This window comes from Leuresthes tenuis, unplaced genomic scaffold, assembly GCF_036924035.1.
Source record: "Leuresthes tenuis unplaced genomic scaffold, fLeuTen1.0.hap1 SCAF_2, whole genome shotgun sequence".
NCBI classification, from domain to species: domain Eukaryota; kingdom Metazoa; phylum Chordata; class Actinopteri; order Atheriniformes; family Atherinopsidae; genus Leuresthes; species Leuresthes tenuis.
Window position 1 is genome coordinate 40,073,496 of NW_027325356.1, and position 24,736 is coordinate 40,098,231.

The following is a 24,736-nucleotide window of genomic DNA, read 5'->3' on the forward strand; positions in this document are numbered from 1 at the left end:
AACAAATTAATACAATCTCACAGGCTGTGTCACATTGGGTGGTGGAGCGTGATGGAGGTAGGACCCAGATGCAGATATTCCAAAACAAAGACTTGATTTATTCCAAACAATCATAGAAAAGGAGAAAGCGAAACTGAACCTGAAAAACAAATAATTATCAAGGACTCAAGGATGAACCTGAAACAGAGCATTCTAAGGCCTGGACGACGGTGTCTAGGCAAGGAATGACGCTGAGGATCTGGCACTGAACAAAAAAAAACAAAAAAAAAACCTGGAGACTAAATACTGAAGGGAGGTAATTGATGAGTGAAGGCAGCTGAGGGGAAACACACAGGTGATGTGGGTGAAGCTGATGGCAGGGCAGAAGAAACTGGGGAAAACAAAGCAAAATTAAAGACTAAACCAAGACTAAACTTAAAACCTAACAAAGATGACAGGCTGAAGACAGGGAGAAATAAAGTTAAATAAAATCTTAATTATCATATTCTAGAAACCTAAGAATATGCTAACAAAATGATTGTAATACTGACATTTGCGGTCTCAGAATGGAAAAGTATTAAAGCATTCAAGGGCCCCAAAGCAATAAAACCCAAACCAGCAACAGAAACCTGAAATAGGCCTAACTAGGCTATGAACAAAAACAGAACATACTTTTTTTAAGTAAATACAAGATAAATCATACTGAACAAGGATAAACACATCACCAAAGAGTGTAATGTAAATTTATTTATTCTCTTTTACTTCTACCAAGTCTTTCGTGTAATTATATATGTATCAGTAGTGAGCATGACGCTGGTTTTTATGTGTGTGTATGTGGCCTTATATCTATTTATTATTATCTTTTCCTATGAATTGAGATCAGTTCTGAAGTTCCACTATCTTTCATTTACATAGACTTACATAAACCTTTAACTACAATTGCTAGCTTGTCATTTTGTTTGAGACTACATATTATAAGGTTATATGTTAATGGTGAGTTTTTTGTGTGAATGTGTGTGTGTGTGCATATGTATCTGTATTTTGACTGTATGTACTAAATCTATGTATGTGCTTAAATCATGTAATAAGCAGTAAAAGGAATTAGGAGAGTCAAGGGATGGAGTAATTCAATTTGATACTTTACATCCTCTGACTACACCCTACTTGCTCCAAAAGCGTATCCACAATTCCAGTTATAAGCTCATTGATTTATAAGCTCGTTGACACAATCTGGTCGGGGCCCAGCGACTAGTCCTTCACAAATCACAGTGCACTCACATCATCTCACATTACAGCACGGCTGGCTTCCTTCACAGCCACCTGCTTCACAGACACATCTCACAAGCTGCTATTTGCCTAATTATTGTCCAAATTCAAACACTCAGCACCTCTGTGCTCAACAATTTCCTGAATAATTTCAGTTGCCCCCCCTGCACAGAGGAAATAAGAGGCTACGAGGGCGAGCTCACCACCTTCTGTGTTCTTAATTTGAAGGAACTCCAGAAGCTGTCACACTGTACCCCTATAGAAAACATCTGCTGCTTTATGATTAGAAGAAAACCTACCTGCTAGCCGACTTTCATGGCTGATCTCAGCTGCCTAGACACAGAGGACTCGGCTTTTTGTTAAAGCAGAGAAATGTTTCACGTGGATACAGTGAACTTTTTGGGCTACATTATTCAGAAAGGCAGTGCTAAATCGTAAGCAATTAAAGGTTTTGGGCTTCACAAATTTCTACAGGAAATTCATGAGGAATTACAGCAGCATCTTCTCCCCCTCAACAAACTTAGCTCTTTCGCAGTAAAGTTGACATGGACTCAGGAAAGCTGATCATGCATTTTAAGAACGAAAGTCTTGTTTTGTTTCTGCTCCTATTTTCACACAGCCAGATGCTTCCAGGCAGTTCATTGTGGAAGTGGATGCCTCAGATATCAAAGTGAGTGCCGTCGTTTCACAGCTGTCCGAGGACAATCAGAAACTGCATCCATGTGCGTATTTCTTCGACCAAATCTCCAAGGCCGTGAGACATTATGATTTTCTGAACTGTTGGCAATTAAGTCAGTATTGGAAGAGTGGCGCCACGTTATTAACCGCATGTTATTATTATTTTTGCAGAGGACCTTTTGCTGGCCGGGAAATTATCTTGGACATTCAAGAGTTCATTCAAGCTTGTCTGGAGTGCAGCTGGGCTAAAGCATCTCATCAGCCACCTGATAGTAAGCTCCAGCTGCTGTCCGTTTCTCACCTTCCATGATCACACATCGCACTTGAGTTTGTTATGGGACTTCCACCTTACCAAGGTAACACATTGTACTCACTATTGTGGATTGTTTATCTCACTTTATTGCCTTGCCAAAGCTTCCTTCAGTTCAGGAGATGGCTCTGCTTATGGTGAACAACGTTTCTTGTCTTCATGGAATTCCTGCGGACATTGAGAGTGATCACTGTGTCCAGTTCATGTCACAGGTTTGATAGACCTTTTGTACTGCTATGGGGGCTACAGTGAGTCTGTTGTCTTGTTCTCATCCGCAAACTAATGGACAAACAGAATTACTAAATCAGGAAATAGAATCAATGTTACGTTGGGTTACTGGATCTAACTGGACTACCTGGAACAAATTTTGAGTACACCTTGGCTACCAACCTTCCTGTTCCCCTATCAGGACCACAACCTGGCTATCCCCTCAGTCCAATCCCACCTGGAACACTGTCAGAGGATCTGGAGGGAGACTTGTGCTGCCCTCTTTGGAACAGTGGAGCACAACTAGCAGTATGCCGATTGGCACCGATCTCAGGAACCTGTTTACTCTATTGGACAAATGTTGTGGCTGTCATCTGCTAACATCCCTCTCTGCACTGTGTCTAAGAAGCTGTCACCCCCATTTCATCGGGCCCTTTGCGATTGAAGGAATCGTCAACCCTACTACTGTCCTGTTAAAGCTCCCACGTACTATGAGGATTCACCCCACGTTTCACAAGTTAAGTCTGTATTGAAACCTGTCACCCAGTGGCACCTAGGATTGGCTCCAACTCCGCCACAATATAGAAAATGATTTTATGGATGGAAAATTAATTCATTAAGATAGAAGAAGAAGTGATTAGAATTAGTGCAATCTTGGAAAAGTTTATTGCATTTCTTTTAGTTTCTTAGAGACACAAGATTAATTAAAGCTGTAAGCAGCGATGGTCGGGCCCGAGCCTGTGTGCACGTCGGGGAAGGCGATGGACGATGGGCAATACGCATCGCACAGTAGCCTGACCAAGTTTGAAGACATTATAATTACATCTGTAGGAGGAGTTGATCATGTGCGTGGAATCAAAGTGACGTTTCCAACCATAAACAGGTGGCACTATAGGTGAGTGTCAGTATGTGTATATGTACGCAGTCAGAGCAGAGTCCCGGGCAAGCCTATGAAGTTTGGTGAAGATGGGACAATGTATGCACAAGTGACTTTGTGTTTTGTGGTGAGCAGTAGTGAGCTGTCAAAGTTTGAGGGTCTGCCATGGCCACAGCCTTCAGACTTTGGAAAAGTTGATCACAACTTTTAATCCCTTATGGCTGAAGAGTAACCTGACCAAGTTTGAAACCGTTACCATTAAATCTGTTAGAGGAGTTCGATCATATGCGAGGTGTGGAAGAAGGCAAAACGGCACCATTAGCATGTTCAACTGAAATTGGCCGACTTCCTGTGGACCCAGCACCATGAAGTCCCAAGGCGTTTTTGTGCGCCTGGGCATGAAGAAGGCGTGTAGCGAATTTTGCCCGGCTATGCAAAACTAACCCCAACGTCACGGGTGTTTAGGAAACGAGTAGGGGGCGCTACTGAGCCATTTTGAAGCAACTGCACTATAACGTGGTGTACACCAGGCCTGACATGCATGGCAAAATTGGTGAGTTTTGGTGCACGGGAAAGCACCGAAAATTGCTTAAAATGCACATAAAATAATAATTATTGGCTATCAGATCCAACTCACCAATTTTGTTCAGAAGCCGCGGTGGGCTAAGCAGGGGGAAATCAAATTGTCTTACGCGCACTGAATAATCCAATGTCCACACGCTTGCTCCGGTTTTTTTGGTTTATTGCACTCCATATCAATCAGACTCAAACAGTCTTAAGTGCAAGATAGAGCAAAAAACAAGGCTTTTCAGTGAGTCCATGCAATGTGCGCAGGTGTCAGGTTGGACTAATTAAGACTTCTATTTGCGCACCACACACGCCCAGCGCCACACCCACGTCCCATAATAACCAATAAACAAAAAACACAAATCACAATAAACCAATACCCATCAAATTTATCATAATGACAAGCAAGAATATAAAGGAAATATTTATGGCTCCTACAATAATAATAACGCCTTAAAGAACACTAAGGTTTCGCTGCCTTGCAGCTCGAGCCCGAAGAAGAAGAAGAAGAATAATGCTTTCAGATACAGTAGGGCCCTAATAATAATAATTATAATAATAGTAATAATAATAATGCCTAGAAAAACAATAAGGCTTCGTTGCCTTGCAGCTCGAGCCCTCATAAGAAGAAAAATAAAAAGAATAACGCTTTCAGATATAATAGGGGCCTAATAATGATCATAATAATAGTAATAATAATGATGCCTAGAAAAACCATAGGGCTTTGCTGCCTTAATTACATTTGTGAGTGTTTATGTTTCCTTATTTCATGGATTTCAGGGTTTAGTCTATAAGACTCTGCAGTAACTATTCCAGACCAAAAGATGGTGGCTCCGCACTGATATAACTTGCTACCGCTGAATTAAGAAGAAGAAGAAGAAGAAAACAGCAACGGAAGTGTAACTGAAAACATGGCTGCGCCCGATCTCGGCACCACAGATAGGACAGTCTTGAAAACTTTCCTGATTAACGCTTTAGACGTATAGTGCTTGGAATTAATCTACAGTTGGTTTTAGGATGTGGACGAACGGCAGGACAGCGGGAGCATTTCTGAAAAGCCTCTATAATGTCCAACACTGTTGTATGAGGACAGAGTGGAGAGAGAGCATCCGTGGCTGTAAACTTATGTCATCATCGTCAACAGCACCGTGGAGGCTCCTGTTCTTTGGCACGGATCAGTTCGCTGTTGAATCTCTGAAACTCCTGACAACCAGCAGGTACACACCCAGAACTCTTGTTGCACTGATGCAAGTCATATCGCAATGCATTATATATTTCCTCATTCATGGGCACCTGTTTATGTTTTAAAGTGGGGGAGGTAACAAGTGGTGGGGTCTTTTTTTTCCTTTGAAAAAACAAGAATGAAAGAAAAAATGCATTGGAACAGATTAGTTAGATTGAAGCTTTTCAGAAAAGAGAATACACCAGTAGAAGTTTAACTTGTCAGCTCTTCTAATGTATGCTGTATGCGTGGGTACTCCAGGTTCCTCCCACTAAAATTGTCCCCAGGAGTGTGTGTGTGTGTGTGTGGTTGGTTGTTTGTCTCTGTGTCACCCTGTGATGGACTGGCAACCTGTCGCCCGATGTCCAGCTTTATATGCACAGCTCAGAACTGCAAGACTTTCAAGACCTTTTGTATTGGGATGTATGGCTATCAAGGGTGTATTTTCTTTTTTCAATTTAAAAGGAAAATTCCTCATTTTCATGCTCATACGTTTTTGTCTTCCAAAACTCTGCCTTTATCTTTAAAACATCCTTTCTTGTTTACCGATGTGTTCTACTTAGATTTACACTAGCAGCTGTTTTAGATTTAATGCTCCTTCCAGCTCCCTCCAGCTTGAGCTCTCCTTCAGGACTGATTAGACCTGGTGTTAACATATGTTCTGTGTGATCTGACCACAAGTGGACAGCACTAAGTACAGGCACAAACACATTCAAGACAGACTGAGATCTGCATTCAGATCTGATCATCGAGGGGACATTCAGAAGTGGTCCAGGCTGATGACCAGTGGCAGCTCCTGACATATTTCTCATGGGGGGGAATTGTAGCGATGAGGACTAGTCAGGACTAGTGGCAAGTCAGCTGTCACAATTTTATTTATTTGTTTTTTTCTGGTCAACTCACATTACCAACACCGCATAAAACAAACTAGATTGCAAGATTTTCCCTTTATCTGCATTTGCCACATACTAGCAGGTGATCAGTTTACCTTCAAATACCTTTGAACATGGAGAGAGATATCTGCTTCACTATTAATTAAGACGGGGACTAGATACAAGTTGAAAACATTTGTAGTATTGAATGACAGTTTGACTTTATATTAGCATTGATTTTCCATTACAAATACTCAGAATTTCTGTTGTTAATCAAAGACACCACCAGGCTATTCACATTAAAAAAGCAGAATTAAGAAACCACCGAGTAAACATGAACAAAGATGAATAATTGACATATTGCCTGAAAAATATTTGAATGAAAAAATAACTATAAAAAACAATATCAACGGTAAAAAGATTATGTGCACGTGTGGGTAAGTGTGTGCGTGAGAGAGTCACTATTTAAACTGTATTACTTGTACTGAAATTGTGCCCGTCTCTCTTTCAAAGAAGCAAAGTGATCAATAACCCTTTCATGGAAATCAGCCATTTTCCTGAGCAGCTTCCTCTCCATGGAGAGGAGAGACAAGACGTTTCTGGCCCATTGCATTGCACAGGAACATCTTGATTCTCTTCAGTGTAGAGATACACCTCTCAGCTTCAGTCGTTGTCATGGGTGTGGTGTAGGGCTGCAACTAACAATTATTCTAATAATCTATTCATCGGTTCTATTCATTTTCAATTTCAACAGCTTCATGCCAAAATAGAACATTTTGATTTACAGAGCAAATAAACACACAAAATATAAAAAAAAGTTGCTGTTTGAGTGTTCTGTTTCAATAATATCAAATAATAAAAAAATAAATAGATAAATGTGTATATATATATATATATATATGTGTACCTTAAAAAAATACTTAATTATGTTTATGCATTTGGCAGATGCTTTTATCCAAAGCAACATACAGGTAGGCAGATAGGGTAAGGGAGTCTTGCCTAAGGACCCCGACTGGAGGTGGTACCTTTCATGCAGGGGATTTGAACCCAGGTCTTCCACAGGAATGGTGGCAATCATACCACTAAACTATCCAGTCCCAAATTGGATGTGATAAATTACTTTCAATTCAGTTTTATTTATATAGCGCCAAATTACAACAATTGTCATCTCAAGGCACTTAAATAATATAGTCCAATTCAAGCCAATTGGAATTCAATTCATTGTAATCATAATCCAATGAAATCCAATTAATTAATTTCAAAATAATCCAGTTCATTCATATGGAGCCAATTCAAAAATAATATCCTAGCTAAGGAAACCAACAGATTGCACCGAAACTTGTCTTCAGTCCAATCTCCCGTCCTGAGCCTGCCTGTGGCGACTGGAAAGGAATGACTCCCTTTTAACAGGAAGAAACCTCTGGCAGAACCAGACTCAGGAAGGGTGGCCATCCGCCTCGACCAGCTGGGGTTTGAGAAAACGGAAAAGAGGGAAAAGAGGGGGGAAAAACACCATAACGCCATTCAAAGGATACCTGTTGGAACAGGGAAACACAAGTTAATAACCACAATAATGTCACATGTACATAATATAATTTGAGAGATTAAACAGGGGGAAAAAGAGAGCAAAGTGAGGAAAGGTGGGACAGATGAGGTCCCCCAGCAGTCTAAGCCTATAGCAGCTTAACTATGGGATGTTTCAGGATTACCTGAGCCATCCCTAACTATAAACTTTATCAAAAAGGAAAGTTTTAAGCCTAATCTTAAAAGTGGAAAGGGTGTCTGCTTCCCGGACATTTACTGGCAGCTTATTCCACAAGAGAGGGGCCTGATAACTGAAGGCTCTGCCTCCCATTCTACTTTTAGAAACTCAACAAGTAAACCTGTTAGGAAAATATCTTACAATGAGATCTTTAAGATATGATGGAGCTCGGTCATTAAGAGCTTTATATGTGAGGAGAAGAATGTTAAATTCTATTCTGAATTTAACAGGGAGCCAATGAAGAGAAGCTAAAACTGGAGAAACAAAGAGAACAACTTCAGTTTGTCTGAATTTAGAAGCAGACAGTTCTGAGTCATCCAGGTCTTTGTGTCTTTAAGACATGCATGTAGTCTGACCAACCTGTAGGTTTCATCTGGTTTCATAGATAAGTACAGCTGAGTATCATCAGCATAACAATGGAAATTTATGCCATGCTGTCTAATAATGTTACCTAATGGAAGCATGTATAAAGTAAAAAGAATTGGTCCAAGCACAGAACCCTGAGGAACTCCATGACTTACTCCAATGTATGAGGAAGATTCTTCATTTACAAGAACAAACTGGAATCTATCAGATAAATATGACTTAAACCACCCTAATGCAGTTCCTTTAATCCCAATAACATGTTCAAGTCTCTGTAACAGAATGCTGTGATCGATCGTATCAAATGCAGCACTGAGATCCAACAGGACAAGCACAGAAACAAGTCCGCTATCAGAGGCTAAGAGGAGATCATTGGTAACTTTCACCAGTGCTGTTTCTGTGCTATGATGCACTCTGAATCCTGACTGAAACTCTTCAAACAGATTATTTCTATGTAAATGATCACAAAGTTGAACTGCAACTATTTTTTAAAGAACTTTAGACAAAAAAGGTAGATTGGATATAGGTCGATAATTAGCCAACACTTCTGAATCAAGAGTAGGTTTTTTAAGTAAAGGTTTAATTACAGCAACCTTAAAAGTCTGAGGTACATATCCTGTCAACAAAGACCGATTGATCAAATCCAATATGGAAGTGTCAATTAAGGGGAAAACCTCCTTGAACAGTCTGGTTGGGATTGGGTCTAACATACAAGTTGATGGTTTAGAAGAGACTATTGCTGTTGTTAGCTCAGAAAGATCAACTGGGCAGAAGCTGTCTAAATACAAATCAGGTTCTAAAGATATTTCTAAAGCTGGTCTGCTTGATGATACATCAGTGATAATAATGGGAAGGATTCCATTAATCTTCTCTCTGATAGAAACAATTTTATTGATGAAGAATCTCATGAAGTCATCACTGCTGAGAGTTAAAGGAATACATGGCTCAACAGAGCTCGGACTCTTTGTCAGCCTGGCAACAGTGCTGAAAAGAAACTTGGGATTATTCTTATTCTCTTCTATCAATAATGAATAATAAGCAGTTCTAGCTTTACGAAGGGCTTTCTTATACGTTATTAAACTATCTCTCCAGACTAATTGAGACTCTTCTAAATTACAGGAACGCCACTGTCTCTCCAGCTTTCTTGCAGTCTGCTTTAACGCACGCAGCTGTGAATTATACCAAGGAGCCAACCTCTTCTGATTGATTACCTTCCTTTTCAGAGGGGCAACATTGTCCAGTGTTGTACGCATTGAAGCTGTAGTGCTGTCAACAAGAGAGTCAAGTTCAACTGGAGTGAAATTTAGGTAGCCATCCTGTGTCATATCAGCACATGGCAGTGAAGAAAAGGATGATGAAATCAACTCTTTAAATCTGGTTACAGCATTCTCTGACAGACACCTTCTATATGTAGAATTCTTCTCAGAAACCGTGTAGTCAAGTAATGTAAATTCAAAAGTTATTGAAAAATGGTCAGACAAGACAGGGTTATGAGGGAACACTGTTAACTGTTCACTCTCAATGCCATAAGTCAGCACAAGGTCAAGGGTATGATTAAAGGGGAACTCCAGTAATTTTAAACCTAGACCTTATTTCTGGCATGAAATACGTTCATCTACTCACCGATAACAGTTTGGTGAAAGTCGGCGTCCTTCGGAAGCTATTTAGAAAACTCGTGATCGGCGTACATCCATATAACGGAGTGAACAGGGCAGGGACGATGCAGCCTCTAAATAAGGCATTATCTTTCTTTATTTCACCAATACTTTAGGAAGAATGAATGAACAAACGTGAACTATAGCTCTGTTAGCTCATAGCTGCTGTTATGTGGCTACTCGCAGCTATAGGGAGCTAACGGAAGGATTTCTACACAGGCACTCTACTGGGACCACAGTTGGATCTTATTTATTTTCAGCTGTGGCAGGAACTAGCTTTTGTGGTTTATCTTAAATCACATTTAATCACTGCATATGGCGTTTTATTTATGGTCTTGCAGGCTGTCACACACTAGGTTGATATATAATGTTAGTCTGATAGTATAATGAAAATAAATTCTTATATGAATATGACTTGTATAAATAATGTTGATGACATGCATTAAATTTTCCTAATTTAATGTCCAAACTTGTGTATTTGGAAATTTTGTAGTCGTACTGTACCTCTTTGTCACTGTCCAAAACCAGTCTTGAGGAATATTAATGGAAAGATTATGTGCTTTGGAATAACGAAATGTTTTGTTCAACAGCAACCTTTTCGTGGTTCTGAAGACAGCATTTACACACGTGGACAAAATTGTTGGTACCCCTCAGTTAAAGAAGGAAAAACCCACAATTCTCACTGAAAGTACTTGAAACCTACAAAAGTAACAATAAATAAAAATTCATTGAAAATTAAATAATCAAAAGCAGCCATTAATTTTGAAATGTTGATTAACATAATTATTTAAAAAAAAAAACTAATGAAATAGGGCTGGACAAAAATGATGGTACCTCTATAAAAGATTGAAAACTATTTGACCAGAGTGACATGATTAACTCAGGTGTGTCCTTTAATTGACATCACAGGTGTTTCCAAACTCATAATCAGTCAGTCTGCCTATTTAAAGGGAGACAAGTAGTCACTCTGCTGTTTGGTGAAAAGGTGTGTACCACACTGAACAAGGACAACAGAAAGCGGAGGAGAGAATTGTCCCAGGACATCTGAAAAAAAATGATAGACAAACATCTTAATGGTGCAGGCTATAAGACCATCTCTAAACAGCTTGAAGTTCCTGTGACAACAGTGGCTCATATTATTCAGAAGTTCAAGACCCACGGGACAGTAGCCAACCTCCCTGGACGTGGCCGCAAGAGGAAAATTGATGACAGATTGAGAGACAGAGACAGATCGTTGGAATTGTATCCAAAGAGCCCAGGACAACCTCCAAAGAAATTAAAGGTGAACTCCAAGGCCAAGGTACATCAGTGTCAGATCGCACCATTCGTCGTTGTTTGAGCCAAAGTGGACTTCATGGGAGACGACCAAGGAGGACACCACTGCTGAAAAAAAATCATAAAAAAGCGAGACTGGAATTTGCAAAAATGCATGTTGACAAGCCACAAAGCTTCTGGGAGAATGTCCTTTGGACAGATGAGACCAAACTGGAGCTTTTTGGTAAGGCACATCAACTCTATGTTCATAGACTCAAAAACCAAGCATACGAAGAAAAGAACACTGTCCCTACGGTGAAACATGGAGGAGGCTCAGCAATGTTTTGGGGCTGCTTTGCTGCATCTGGCACAGGGTGTCTTGAATGTGTGCAAGGTAAAATGAAATCTGACGACTATCAAGGCATTCTGGAGAGAAATGTGCTGCCTAGTGTCAGAAAGCTTGGTCTCAGTCGCAGGTCATGGGTCTTCCAACAGGACAACGATCCAAAACACACAGCCAAAAACACCCAAGAATGGCTGAGAGAAAAGCGTTGGACTATTCTAAAGTGGCCTTCCATGAGCCCAGATCTGAATCCCATTGAACATCTGTGGAAGGAGTTGAAACATGCCATTTGGAGAAGACACCCATCAAACCTGAGACAACTGGAGCAGTTTGCTCATGAGGAGTGGGCCAAAATACCTGTTGACAGCTGCAGAACGCTCATTGACAAATACAGAAATCGTTTAATTTCAGTGATTGCCTCAAAAGGTTGTGCAACAAAATATTAAGTTATGGGTACCATCATTTTTGTCCAGCCCTATTTCATTAGTTTGTTTTTTTTAATAATTATGTTAATCAACAATTCAAAGTAATGGCTGATTTTGATTGAGAATTGTGGGTTTTTCCTTCTTTAACTGAGGGGTACCAACAATTTTGTCCACGTGTGTATTTGCTGTTTCAACTTTGATGAAAAGTAGCTAGAGTACTCATTCAGACATGAAGTGTATATGAAAAGTGCATGTGTGAAAGGAAGTATTGAATAATGTTGTGGTTAAATTGAAAAGCTTAAATTCGAGACGACTCACAAAATGACAAACCCTTGTTTTTATTTTCTAGGAATTCCACTGAAGGCATAGTGGAGAATCTTGAAGTTGTTACATTGCCTGGTGATGTCCCAGTGAAGAGATTTGCTCAACAGAACAACCTGACTCTCCACAGCTGGCCCCCCGACAACATCGATGGACAGTTTGATGTTGGTGTGGTTGTGTCTTTTGGCTGTTTGCTCCATGAGAGACTCATCAACAAGTTCCCATAGTGAGCAATTATTGTCAGTGATCATTTACCTGATAACTTCTGCTTCCCTTCAGTTTAGTCAGAAAGGCCACATAATGTGGAGCAAGTCAAACTGTTGCTTTGATGGGGTAACATTATCCTCATGACCCCCGTGGTATTAGTCTTAAATAAATCTCATACAGTTGTGTGAAAAAGAATGTACACCCTCTTTCAATACTAAGATTTTTCATATCAGGACATTGAAGTATCACTTGTTCCTTACCAGATCCTGAAATTAGGTTAGCACTCAACAACCTTACATGAACAGAGTCACATGACACAATATAATTTTTTTCCTCAAAAAAAAAAAAAACTAGACAAAACACAATTGCTTCAGCTCATTGAGGTTTCTGCACAGCTCTCTTAAGGTCCCACCACAGCATTTCAGTCAGGCTGAGGTCTGGACTCTGACTGGACCATTGCAACACCTTGATTCTTTTCTTTTTCACACATTCTGCTGTAGATCTGCTGCTGTGTTTGGGATCTTTGTCCTGTTGATGAGCCAGTTTCAGCCCAGCTTTAGCTGTGGGACAGATGGCCTCACATTTGACTCTAGAATACTTTGGTATCCAGAGGAGTTCATGGTGGACTCAATGACTGCAAGGTGCCCAGGTCCTGTGGCTGCAGAACCAGCCCAGATCATCAGGCCTCCACCACCGTGCTTGACAGCTGGTATGAGGTGTTTGTGCTGATATGCTGTGTTTGGTTTCCTCCAAACGTGCTGCTGTGCATTATGACCAAACATCTCCACTTTGCTCTGGTCTGTCCAAAGGACATTGTTCCAGAAGTCTCGAGCTTTGTTCAGATGCAGCTTTGCAAACCTAAGCTGTGCTGCCATGTTCTTTTTAGAGAGAAGAGGCTTTCTCCTGCAGCCCTTCCAAACAAGATACTTAGGACTGGGCGATATGGGAAAAAGTCATATCACGATATATTTTTTTTTCCCTCATCAGTCGATATCGATATATATATCACTTCCATAACTTTTAGCATCCACTTGAACCCCTTATTTTCCACTGTGCTTATTGGTAGCTTGTCTTTTGCAATACAATAAGCTACTCCATTTGTAATATCACGGTGTCTCTTAGATTTTTTGTCATCTGGTGCTGGATAAAGCAGACTCTGTGGTATTCTTTTGCTGCTGCACAGGCCTTGTTATTGAGGGTTATTGAAGATCAGCACTTGTTCCGGGGTCTGTTTGTAAAGTTTGCATTCTTTGTGCTCAAACGGGTGGCGCTGCTTCAGGTGATGAAAAAGATTAGTAGTATTCCCTGTCTTTGTCAGAAGATGTGCTCGACATAATTTGCAGTGCACACTACTCGATTTTGTGTCGGACGAAACAAACAAAATACCTTCACACCACCGAACTTTTCGGGCGCGTCTTATCAACAGTGTCATCCCTTATGCCTTGGACTAGTCTTCCATTGTTTCTTCAGAGGGAGCACTCTTTTTTTTCTTTTTTTTTATACGGCTGCAGTAGCACAAACAAACACGCCACGGCTAGCTGCTGGCATGGCTCTATTCCAGCCACATGATTGGTTCAGCGCGGCGCAACTCTCATTGTCATTGACTATTTGTATTGTCTGTCAAAAGATGGACGAATGTAATCTATCGAAAAAGTATATCTCACCATGTTTTTATATCTCTATCAAGGAAAAGTTCAATAGCTATTGTTCTGTCGCCCAGCCCTAAAGATACTCAGTGAAAATTCAGTTTCACTTTCTCATTTACATTTCAGAAATGTGTGACCGAATTTTCCAACTAGGCACACTAGTGTGACTTGTCCCCCATTTACAATTTTTTGTTTTTTTTTCCCTTTCTTTTTTGAATAGTCATCAAATATCCACTGAAACAGCAGAATGGAATGACTCAATGATGTGTATTGGTGTTTAAGGGATCTTGTACACCAAGTTTGCAATCAGATGTCATGTACGTCTGGAGCCTAGGTGAACATTTGTTTCTTGTGTGTGTGTTCCTCATCATCATCATGGACTTCATCAATCACTTTTTTCAACTGATCCAGCTTTCAGAGTGGGAGTTATTGTTGTCGATGAAAGAGCTCACTTTGATTGGCTCTTCAGCGTAGCAAATGAATGCCCAGTGACAGCTGGGATAGGCTCCAGCCCACCCTAAGTTGGATTGGAGATGGATGGGTGGATGCTAACTGAGGCCTGTAGAGTCGTAAGATGTAGCTCTCGAGTTTTTCAAAGTTTGTCTGAGCATTGCATGGTCTGACCTTGGGGTGAACTTGCTGGGACATCCACTCCTGGGAAGATTGACAGCTGTCCTGAATGTTTTCCACTTGTGAATAATCTTTCTCTCTGTAGAATGATGGACTCCAGATAGTTTGGAAATGGAAATTATTGCTGATGTCTTTCCTCCTTGACATTGTGTTAACCAATTAAAATCGGAGGCTTATTTTTATTAATTTATTTCATAAAAAGCCCTAAATGTACATTCTCTGAAAAGCTTCAAACTGTCCAATAAAACATATTTATCATAATTATATGATTAACATAATTATCAATAATAGAAATCTATATCGAAATTATGCTTGTGCATTTTGAGAATGTTGATGTGACAATTGTTGTATCAAGGTCAAAAGGTAAAAGCAAGGGTATGTTACATTAGGTCATAATAGATTAACACCAACCTGAAGGCTTAAGATCAACAAACTGCTTAAACTCCCATAAAGTAGTTATAAACATGCTTGCACTTAGTGGTGATTAACTATTCATGTATGGACATATCATGTGCATCCCTGTGCAGAGAGATGATTTGTCACAGAAAGACAGATGTGCAGTCTTCCAAAAAGCTAATGACACTTTTTCCTTAGGAGATAATGACGATGCACGTTGATTGAATCCTGATTGGCTAAAAATCTGAACAGCAACCAATCTTATAGTAAATAGCATGAAGCACAAAAACCAATAAATCGCAAAAAAGCATAGTTGAAAATATAGACAACAAATGCACCTGACAATCTTTATTCGACACTTAATTTCAGTTTTTTTGACAAGCCTTTCATAGCAGAGCTAAACTAAAGCTCCACCAACATAAACGAGAGCAGTCAACAGCTCCCACTGTTCAACATATTTCTTAGTTTTATATACTCACCGACCTGTATGCAAAACATTTCAACATATAGGCATGCATTTGTGAAGCTCCAATGCAGCCTGCAGAAGTATTTTCAGATGATCACACAGACTTTACATGCACTCTGGATCCACAGCTTCCCTGACAGACCTCTACAGTCTCACCCCTCAGTGATGGATCATCAACATCTCCATCCACACCAGGACCCAATGAGTAATGCTTTGTCCATCTCTCATCTATCTGTCACCAGAATTAAGGTGAAGAAGCAGCTGGAGAGATTGAAGCAGAACAAGGCAGCAAGTCCAGATCAATCACCTCTTCAACCTTAGTCTGAGTCAGGAGAAACTTCCAGTGCTCTGGAAGACATCCTGGTTCATTCCAGTACCTAAAAAATCTCATTGATCTACCCTCAGAGACTACAGACCAGTTGTCCTAATGTCCCACATCATGGAAGTCCTGGAGAGACTGTTATTGGCTCACCTAAATAAGCAAGTAAACACCTTTAAGCAAGCTCTACAGTTTGCTTATCGTCCTGGGGTTGGTGTTGGAGATCCCATCATCAACCTGCTTCAGTGAGCCCTCTGTCATCTGGACAAAGCAGACAGCAATGTGAGGATCACGTTCTTTGATATACAGTGGGGAAAAAAAGTATTTAGTCAGCCACCAATTGTGCATGTTCTCCCACTTAAAAAGATGAGAGAGGCCTGTAATTTTCATCATAGGTATACCTCAACTATGAGAGACAAAATGAGAAAAAAAATCCAGAAAATCACGTTGTAGGATTTTTAATGAATTAATTGGTAAATTCCCCGGTTAAATAAGTATTTGGTCACCTACAAACAAGCAAGATTACTGGCTCTCACAGACCTGTGACTTCTTCTTTAAGAGGCTCCTCGGTCCTCCCCTCGTTACCTGTATTAATGGCACCGGTGTATACTCGTTATCAGTATAAAAGACACCTGTCCACAAGCTCAAACAGTCCCACTCCAAACTTCACTATGGCCAAAATGAAAGAGCTGTCAAAGGAGATCAGAAATAAAATTGTAGACCTGCACCAGGCTGGGAAGACTGAATCTGCAATAGGTAAGCAGCTTGGTGTGAAGAAATCAACGGTGGGAGCAATTATTAGAAAATGGAAGACATACAAGACCACTGATAATCTCCCTCGATCTGGGGCTCCACGCAAGATCTCACCCCGTGGGGTCAAAATGATCACAAGAACGGTGAACAAAAACCCCAGAACCACACGGGGGGACCTAGTGAATGACCTGCAGAGAGCTGGGACCAAAGTAACAAAGGCTACCATCAGCAACACACTACGCCGCCAGGGGCTCAAATCCTGCAGTGCCAGACGTGTCCCCCTGCTTAAGCCAGTACATGTCCAGGTCCGTCGGAAGTTTGCCAGAGAGCATTTGGATGATCCAGAAGAGGATTGGGAGAATATCATATGGTCAGATGAAACCAAAATAGAACTTTTTGGTAAAAACTCAACTCGTCGTGTTTGGAAGAGAAAGAATGCCGAGTTGCATCCAAAGAACACCATACCTACTGTGAAGCATGGGGGTGGAAACATCATGCTTTGGGGCTGTTTTTCTGCAAGGGGACCAGGACGACTGATCCGTGTTAAGGAAAGAATGAATGGGGCCATGTATCGTGAGATTTTGAATGAAAACCTCCTTCCATCAGCAAGGGCATTGAAGATGAAACGTGGATGGGTCTTTCAGCATGACACCACCCGGGCAACGAAGGAGTGGCTTCGTAAGAAGCATGTCAAGGGCCTGGAGTGGCCTAGCCAGTCTCCAGATCTCAATCCCATAGAAAATCTGTGGAGGGAGTTGAAAGTCCGTGTTGCCCAGCGACAGCCCAAAAACGTCACTGCTCTAGAGGAGATCTGCATAGAGGAATGGGCCAAAATACCAGCAACAATGTGTAAAAACCTTGTAAAGACTTACAGAAAACGTTTGACCTCTGTCATTGCCAACAAAGGGTATATAACAAAGTATTGAGATGAACTTTTGTTATTGACCAAATACTTATTTTCCACCATATTTTGCAAATAAATTCTTTAAAAATCAGACAATGTAATTTTCTGGATTTATTTTCTCATTTTGTCTCTCATAGTTGAGGTATACCTATGATGAAAATTACAGGCCTCTCTCATCTTTTTAACTGGGAGAACTTGCACAATTGGTGGCTGACTAAATACTTTTTTTCCCCACTGTAACTAAGGCTGAATTCAGGGAACTGGTTATTTACTTTGTGGCATAGTATGGGAACAATCAGCTCACCTTAAACACGAACAAAACAAAATAGATGATTGAATTTTAGGAGGACCAGCAAAAAGTCTAATATTGTCTCCATTTTAAGTGAAGAGGTGGAGGAATATTGATACCTGGGTGTTCACCTGGACAGCAGACTGGACTGGAAATGCAACAGTCAGTGGGTCTACATGATGAGATTAACTCGATTATAGCTGCAGTTGGGTTATGCTCCTTATTTGGGCAAGGGTAAATATCCTTAATTATCCTTTATATATGGCGGTGAATGAATCGAATCACAAAGCATGTCATACCCCGGTACGATAGGTGGCGCTGTACCCATTTCAACTATCGCTAATAGAGCTACTTCCTGTTGACGTCTTCACCACCAACAGCAACAAACTCAGACATTCAGAAAGATGGCGAACGAAGAGCAAGATGAAGCTACGTCCCTCTACATTTAGTTTGTGATGAGCTGGTTATGGCACAAACACGATGCACAATGGCACATTCTCTGTCGCGTTGTTTATTTCAACAGCGGCGACAACAACAGTAATATCGTCTCCTTCGACTTCCGTGTGACGATCGCGGGAAACAAACTCGAGAATGCGCAGAACACTCGATCTGATCCACTGTTGTCTACGTGCATGTTCAGTGTACATTTGGATTGAGTTATCTCAGGGTCTTAATTTGAGCGCGAGCAACCCGATCTGATTCTTTGGTTTTTTTGTTGTTTTTTTTTGTCAGATTCAAGTGTTTACATGAACTGAATAACTCAATCTTATTGTAATTTAGCCATTAATCCGATCCGATGGCACTCGTATAACCTCACTCAGTGGGTCTACATGATGAGATTAACTGGATTATAGCTATAGTTGGGTTATGCTCATTATCTGAGCAAGTGTAATTATCCTTTGTTACATGGCAGTGAAGGAATCGAATCACTGGCACAAAGCATGCAATACCACAGTAGATAAGTGGCGCTGTACCCATTTCAACTATCGCTAATAGAGCCACCTCCTGTTGACGTCTTCACCACCAAAAACAACAAACTCAGGCATTCAGAAAGATGGCGAACGAAGAGCAAGATGGTCGCCGGAAAAAATCTTGAGCATGCGCAGAACGCTCGATCCGATTCTCTATCGTCCTCAGGCACGTTCAGTTGGCAATCGGATTGAGTTATCCCGGGGTCTTAATTCGATCACAAGTAACCCGATCCAATTTGATTTCTTGTCGGATTAAACTTGTTACATGAACTGAATAACTCAAATCTTATTGTAGTTTAGCCATTAATCCGATCCGATTGCCCGCATGTAACCCCACTAACTGACTGAGGCTGTCTACAAGAAGATACGGAACAGATCATACTTTATAAGGACGTTTTAGGTTCTTCAATGTCTGCACCTAGATGTTTCATATCTTCTATAAGTCTGTGATGGAGAGTGCAATCCACTTTGCAGCATCTGTTGGAGCAGTGACAGAATTGGAACTTTTGGATCTTTTTTCTAATTTAATAAAATTTTTCTTTTGGTAAATAATATAGTTTTGCTAATATACTGCAATAATACAATTTCCCTTTGAGGATTAATAAAGTATCACTTTATTTTTTTGTGTCGGTCTTTTAAATATGAAGCATCGATATGGTGGGAAAACTTACTTTATCAATTTATAGGACAATAGTGCATTACAAAGTGGTATGATGTGAATATCTGTACGGTTATCTTTAGCCATAATCTGTTGATTTAATCCATTGTAGCTGTTCACCTAAACATATTAAACTTGGATGGTCAATGAAAGTGGAATTACTATGCATGCTTTTAGCTTTTACAATGTTAAAGGCTTATAAGTGCTGCTTTTTATGTATATAGTACCCTCATCCTCCAAGGTAACTGAACCATTGACTAAAATTCTGCTCATGTTGTGACCTATATTCTTATTATGTCCTCTTCACTGAAGCAGGTAAAAGTTCTGGAATTGAATCCAATGTCATATTTGCACTGAACATGCAAGATTAAAGAAGATCTTAATGCAAATTATACTTAATGCTTGAAAAAAAAAAATCAAGTGAGAAAGTGCATTTGGAGTGGCTTGCTACATTTTGAGAAAAAAAGCTCTGCAACTATAAAGAGGTTGTTAGGATTCACATTAAAGGAAAATCATCTCCATAACTGGAAGTAGGTAGGCATCTGGTCATCCAAACGTACCATAACAGCTTTATGAGAGGAAAGAGTTTGTCAGAAGGTACTGAGCATTCTTTGAATTCGAAGCTGTATTTCCTTTCAAAGGATTCCCTTAAAAGAATTCGACTGTATATACATCTGCACATACATACAACCCAATCCAGACATATGACATGAACTGAAATTGTATATTTATTGTATCTCTGCTTCTGTGCATGCGCTCTTTTGTTGCAGCGGGATTTTGAATGTTCACCCCAGCCTGCTGCCAAGATGGCGAGGTCCAGCACCCATCTTCCACACAATCATGCAGAGTGACACTGTAACAGGAGTCACTATCATCCAAATCCTCCCTCACAAGTAAGCATAACTTAAATGTGCAGTTCTTTAAGATTTTTTTAATGTGACTGCAGCAGCTTGTATAGTTAGGCAAGTGTATGACGGGACAATAGGACTGAACACATGCGTTTGAATACAAGACAATCATCTCTATCACCATCATCATATGAATTGACAGTCCATTGTCACAACATTTACTTAAAGTTGATTAAAACAGGTTAAGTCAAAATGACTTCCTTTTAACAGGAAGAAACCTCTGGCAGAACCACTCAGGAAGGGTGGCCATCCAGCTGGGGTTTGAGAAGACAGAAAAGAGGGGGGAAAAACACCATAACACCATTCAAAGGATACCTGTTGGAACAGGGTTGGAACAAGTTAATAACCACAATAATGTCACATGTACATAATATCATTTGAGAAAACGACAGCAAAATGAGGAAAGTTGTGACAGATGAGGTCCCTCAGCAGTCTAGGCATATAGCAGCATAACTATGGGATGTTTCAGGATCACCTGAGCCATCCCTAACTGACCGAAACTGACTCGGGTCCCTAGACTCTTTCTCCTTTGGAATAAGAACGCCTCCTGCCCTTCACCATGCTCTAGGAATAAACTTTCTCCCAAACTATTCTTAATTGCCTTCACAAAAACTTTAAGATATCAGGTGCACTTTTATAAACCCAGTAGGGGACTCCATTTGGCCCTGGGGCTGGCAAAGCCTTTGCACGCCTAACTACCTCCTCAACCTCTTTCCACCTAGGTGGTCTAACATCCATCTTATGAGCTATATCTCCTAATGGTGGCATGTCAGGTGGAAGGCCTACTACCCTGCTCAAGATCTGAATATGTATTTCTTAGATACTCTTTCACCTCTGCCTTTGTTGCTTACATCTCCATCCACACTTTTCCGCCTCCTTTTTCCTGGTTAAACAACCCTTTAACAAACTTGAACAGGTCCCTGTAAAACGCAGTCCTGACATATTCTATCTTCTTTCTCTTTTTCCTAAGATATTCAGCCTTTCTGGGTATTGCTAGCCTGCTTCTCAATTCTTTCTGCAAAACATTAATTCCATCCCTCCCTTCCTCTGTAGCTCTTTTCCACTGCTTCCTTAAATTTATTCTTTCCTTAACCAGTTTCTCCATTTCTCTTTGATGTCTAGACTTAACTAAATGTACTCTTTCAACCCTCTTTCTATCTTGCACCCCAAATCGTTCTACACCATAGGAGTAAATTATATCTTCTCTTCGCTTGCATTTCCTCCTAACCTACCTAATGTTATTGATAAATCTTTATTGACTGCCTCCCATTCTTTGTTGCTATTTGCCCTAGGCCACTTAACTCTAGCATTCTGCTCCATATTTCTCTCTTTAACTGGCCTATTCACCTCAGTATCAGCTGCATCCTGTGTGATATCCTTTGGACTGTGGTTTTCTACCTACTGCTGGACTTCATCCAACTTACTCGATTGACTTCTTAAAAAGTACTGATCGATGCGGCCACACGGCCCTTCTTTTACCACACATCTCTTTCCTCCCTGATGCATTTTAAGGCCTCTAACTGACGTTACTTTCTGCCAACCACAAGGACAAACCTGGAGTTTATTTCCCTCTAGCCTACCACTTTTGTTTTCTCCAGCTATGCTCTTTTTGCTCTGAAAACTATTCTGCCCAGTTCTAGCCCTTGAGAATAGGTCCGTGCCCCTATCCTTCACTGAGTCACATCGCCACCTCATAGTCGTGTTCGTTCCAATGTCAGTTGCCATGTAGTCTGCCTGTGAGTCATCTTCCGCCCCTGCTCTCGCTGACCCTAGGGGTATATTCCTTAATTTACTTGTAGCTTATGTAGCTTTTGTTATAACAAAGCTGATAGGCCTGCTATGACACTAATTAAAATGTATTCATGTCCCAGATTTGACATTGGCCCAATTCTCAACCAGGAGGTTCATCAGGTACCAAAAAACTGTACTGCAGATGAGCTTGGTGCTACCCTAGCAACTAAAGGAGCATATCTGGTGAGTCCATGGAACACATAAGTATGCTATCATTTCACCGTCAGAATAGTATATATATGGAATTATAGAATAATATATTACTGTGTTTGAAATATTGATTTCAGCTGATTGATACATTGAAGAAACTCCCAGAAAAAATTGCAAATAAATGGGAGCAAGGTCAGACTGGTGCAACATTTGGTATGTGGGTCTGAGCTCCTTAGACACATTCAGAGTATAAATGAAGAGGAAATCTTAAAACTAAGACTTTAGTTTTCTCCTATAGCTCCAAAAATCGGTACATCTATGAGCTGGTTGGTGTGGGAGGAACAGACTTGTGATGAAATTTCTTGCCTGTATCGTGCCATCGGATCCCGGGTAAGGAACAATAAACTGATCCGGAATCAAGACTTTTTAATATTGCTGCAATATTGGTGTGGGAGGAACAGACTTGTGACTAAATTTCTTGCCTGTATCATGCCATCAGATCCCAGGTAATGAACAATAAACTGATCTGGAATCAAGACTTTTTAATATTGCTGCAACTATCCTTCTCGGTTTGCAGATACCTTTGAGGACTGTATGGATGGGCCGAACAATAAAGCTTTTGGATTTTGCAGGAAAATGTCATGTATCAGGTAATTTTTTATCAAAATCTGATTTGACCATAAAGGGAGAGTGTTTACAGAGTAAAATGTTTTCTTCTTACCATTATCAGATAAATCAGATTGTATCTGACCCAGTATGCCACTCAGTTCTTGGTGCTTGGTCATCTCCTGCCTCTGCTTGCGCAATGCTCCTCTAGCAAGTCTCCATGTTTGTACTAGAGGAAATCCCAACATGTGTTTAAAACAGAGCAGGTTGTCTGGCATTTGAGTAACCAAAAAGGTTGCATGCCACTATATTACTTATTGACCTCCAATGGCTACCTGAATCAAATTCAAGTCACTAATGCTACCTACAGAGTGACTTCTGGGTCTCCAGTTATACTTAGACTTATACCACTTATACTCCTTCAGGACCACTGTTCCTCTCATGAAGTACCTCTGGTAGTGCCATCTTTACGCACAAGGCAGGATCAGTCCAGACTGTTCTCATTTACCAAATGCTATCAGAGCAGGGACTCCTGAACACTCACCTCTTCAGGGAACACCTCTGCTCCTGACACCCTAAAACACCCCACCTGCTCTTACTAGCACATCTGTACTTAACCTACTTAATCTCAGTCATTTATATAAATGTTAATTGATTTTACCTTTAATGTATAGACCAGGGATTCTTACTGCACTTAAGTTTGAATGTTGTTTTTTTGTTTTTCTTTTTTTTGTTGTCTTTATTCCTATAAGTTATTTTTAAATAACTAAATGGCTAAGTGTAAATTACCCAGATTGCACCCCTTTAGTGGTAAGTTGTTGGCACTCAGTAGTACCAATCAGAAGTTTGGACACAATACTGGTTTGTTTTGAATGACATTTTTTTTAACAAGTACCATACTGTACATGTAGCTGCCTTGGTGTGTGTATATGCTGTTGACCTATTTAATACTACTTCAGTAATGATTTGACCCTGAGCCATAATTTGATATTTAGATCAAAGGAAGGCCCCCATCCCTGGCTCTGTGTGTTATGAGAAGGAGTCCAATACACTGGCTGTCTGCTGTAAGGTTTGTCCAAGTGATTTTTTTTTTTGGTTTGGTATTTGGAAAGAACAATTTTGTTTTAATCTAGAGCGTCTTTGTAATACCACATTATTGTGAGTGCAGGTTATTCCAGTACTTTTTGGTTGCTCAGCTGTATGTATTTGTTGTCTTTTCCAGGATGGCTGGGTGGGGTTCAAGGCAGTGCTCCTGAAAAAAAGACTGTCAGCAACTGATTTCTATAATGGCTACCTGCATCAGACATCCAGGAAGAACACACCCAATAAGACAGCTGAAGGACAGTTTGTCAGTAAAAAAGCAGGAACTAAAGAGACTCAGAGGAGAAAGAACTCAACATTATAAATAGTAAAAAAATCTTCTTGCTTGATGTATATGCTTGAAAAATGATATGATCTGATAGAAGCGATAACATTAATTTGATACACTTCTGTTTACAGACATTTATTGTATTGTTGAATTAATATACTGGTTGAGGTATTGATTGATAGAGTCGGTTATTAAGAATTTAATCTTGGTCAGTCTCAAAATAAAGAAGTTGTAAATTATTTTTTAAAAGAGAGTGCCTTGGATGTTTTTTGACATTAAAGTTTTGCTGCTCCCTCCAAAGAGCTCCTCATGAATACCCTGCAGTATCACAAACGCTTCTTTGATTAAGAAAGATAAAGGCTTGTGGTTTGTTGGGCTTTCTGGGAATCAACCAGACTTACGTCACTTAACTACTAACTTATAGGTAGAATTTATTAAGGTACATAGTGTGCATGCTTTGGTGGAAATCTGAAACGAATGAAGATTGTAGGTGAGCTCTAAGTCGTAGTTTAACAAATATTTAGTATATCCGTTTGCAAAATGAATCGGATAGAAACAGAATCTCATCACGT

At 40.2% G+C, this 24,736-nt stretch overlaps 1 protein-coding gene across 4 annotated transcripts; it reads left to right on the forward strand.

Moving 5' to 3' along the window:
• Positions 1-4,775: 4,775 nt before the first annotated feature.
• On the forward strand, positions 4,776-24,413 carry mtfmt (mitochondrial methionyl-tRNA formyltransferase). Of its 4 annotated transcripts, none has more exons than XM_072381085.1 (9): positions 4,776-5,101; positions 12,130-12,327; positions 20,111-20,233; positions 22,120-22,222; positions 22,327-22,402; positions 22,488-22,579; positions 22,767-22,839; positions 23,791-23,864; positions 24,018-24,413. In XM_072381085.1, exons 1-9 carry the CDS (start codon positions 4,902-4,904, stop codon positions 24,198-24,200), a joined length of 1,122 nt encoding a protein of 373 aa, XP_072237186.1. In that variant the 5' UTR covers positions 4,776-4,901; the 3' UTR covers positions 24,201-24,413. The 4 variants fall into 4 exon arrangements, with proteins under 4 accessions (XP_072237186.1, XP_072237188.1, XP_072237187.1 ...); XM_072381087.1 differs by having other exon boundaries at positions 23,791-23,859; positions 24,018-24,106; XM_072381086.1 differs by lacking the exon at positions 22,767-22,839 and having other exon boundaries at positions 23,791-23,859.
• Positions 24,414-24,736: the final 323 nt, after the last annotated feature.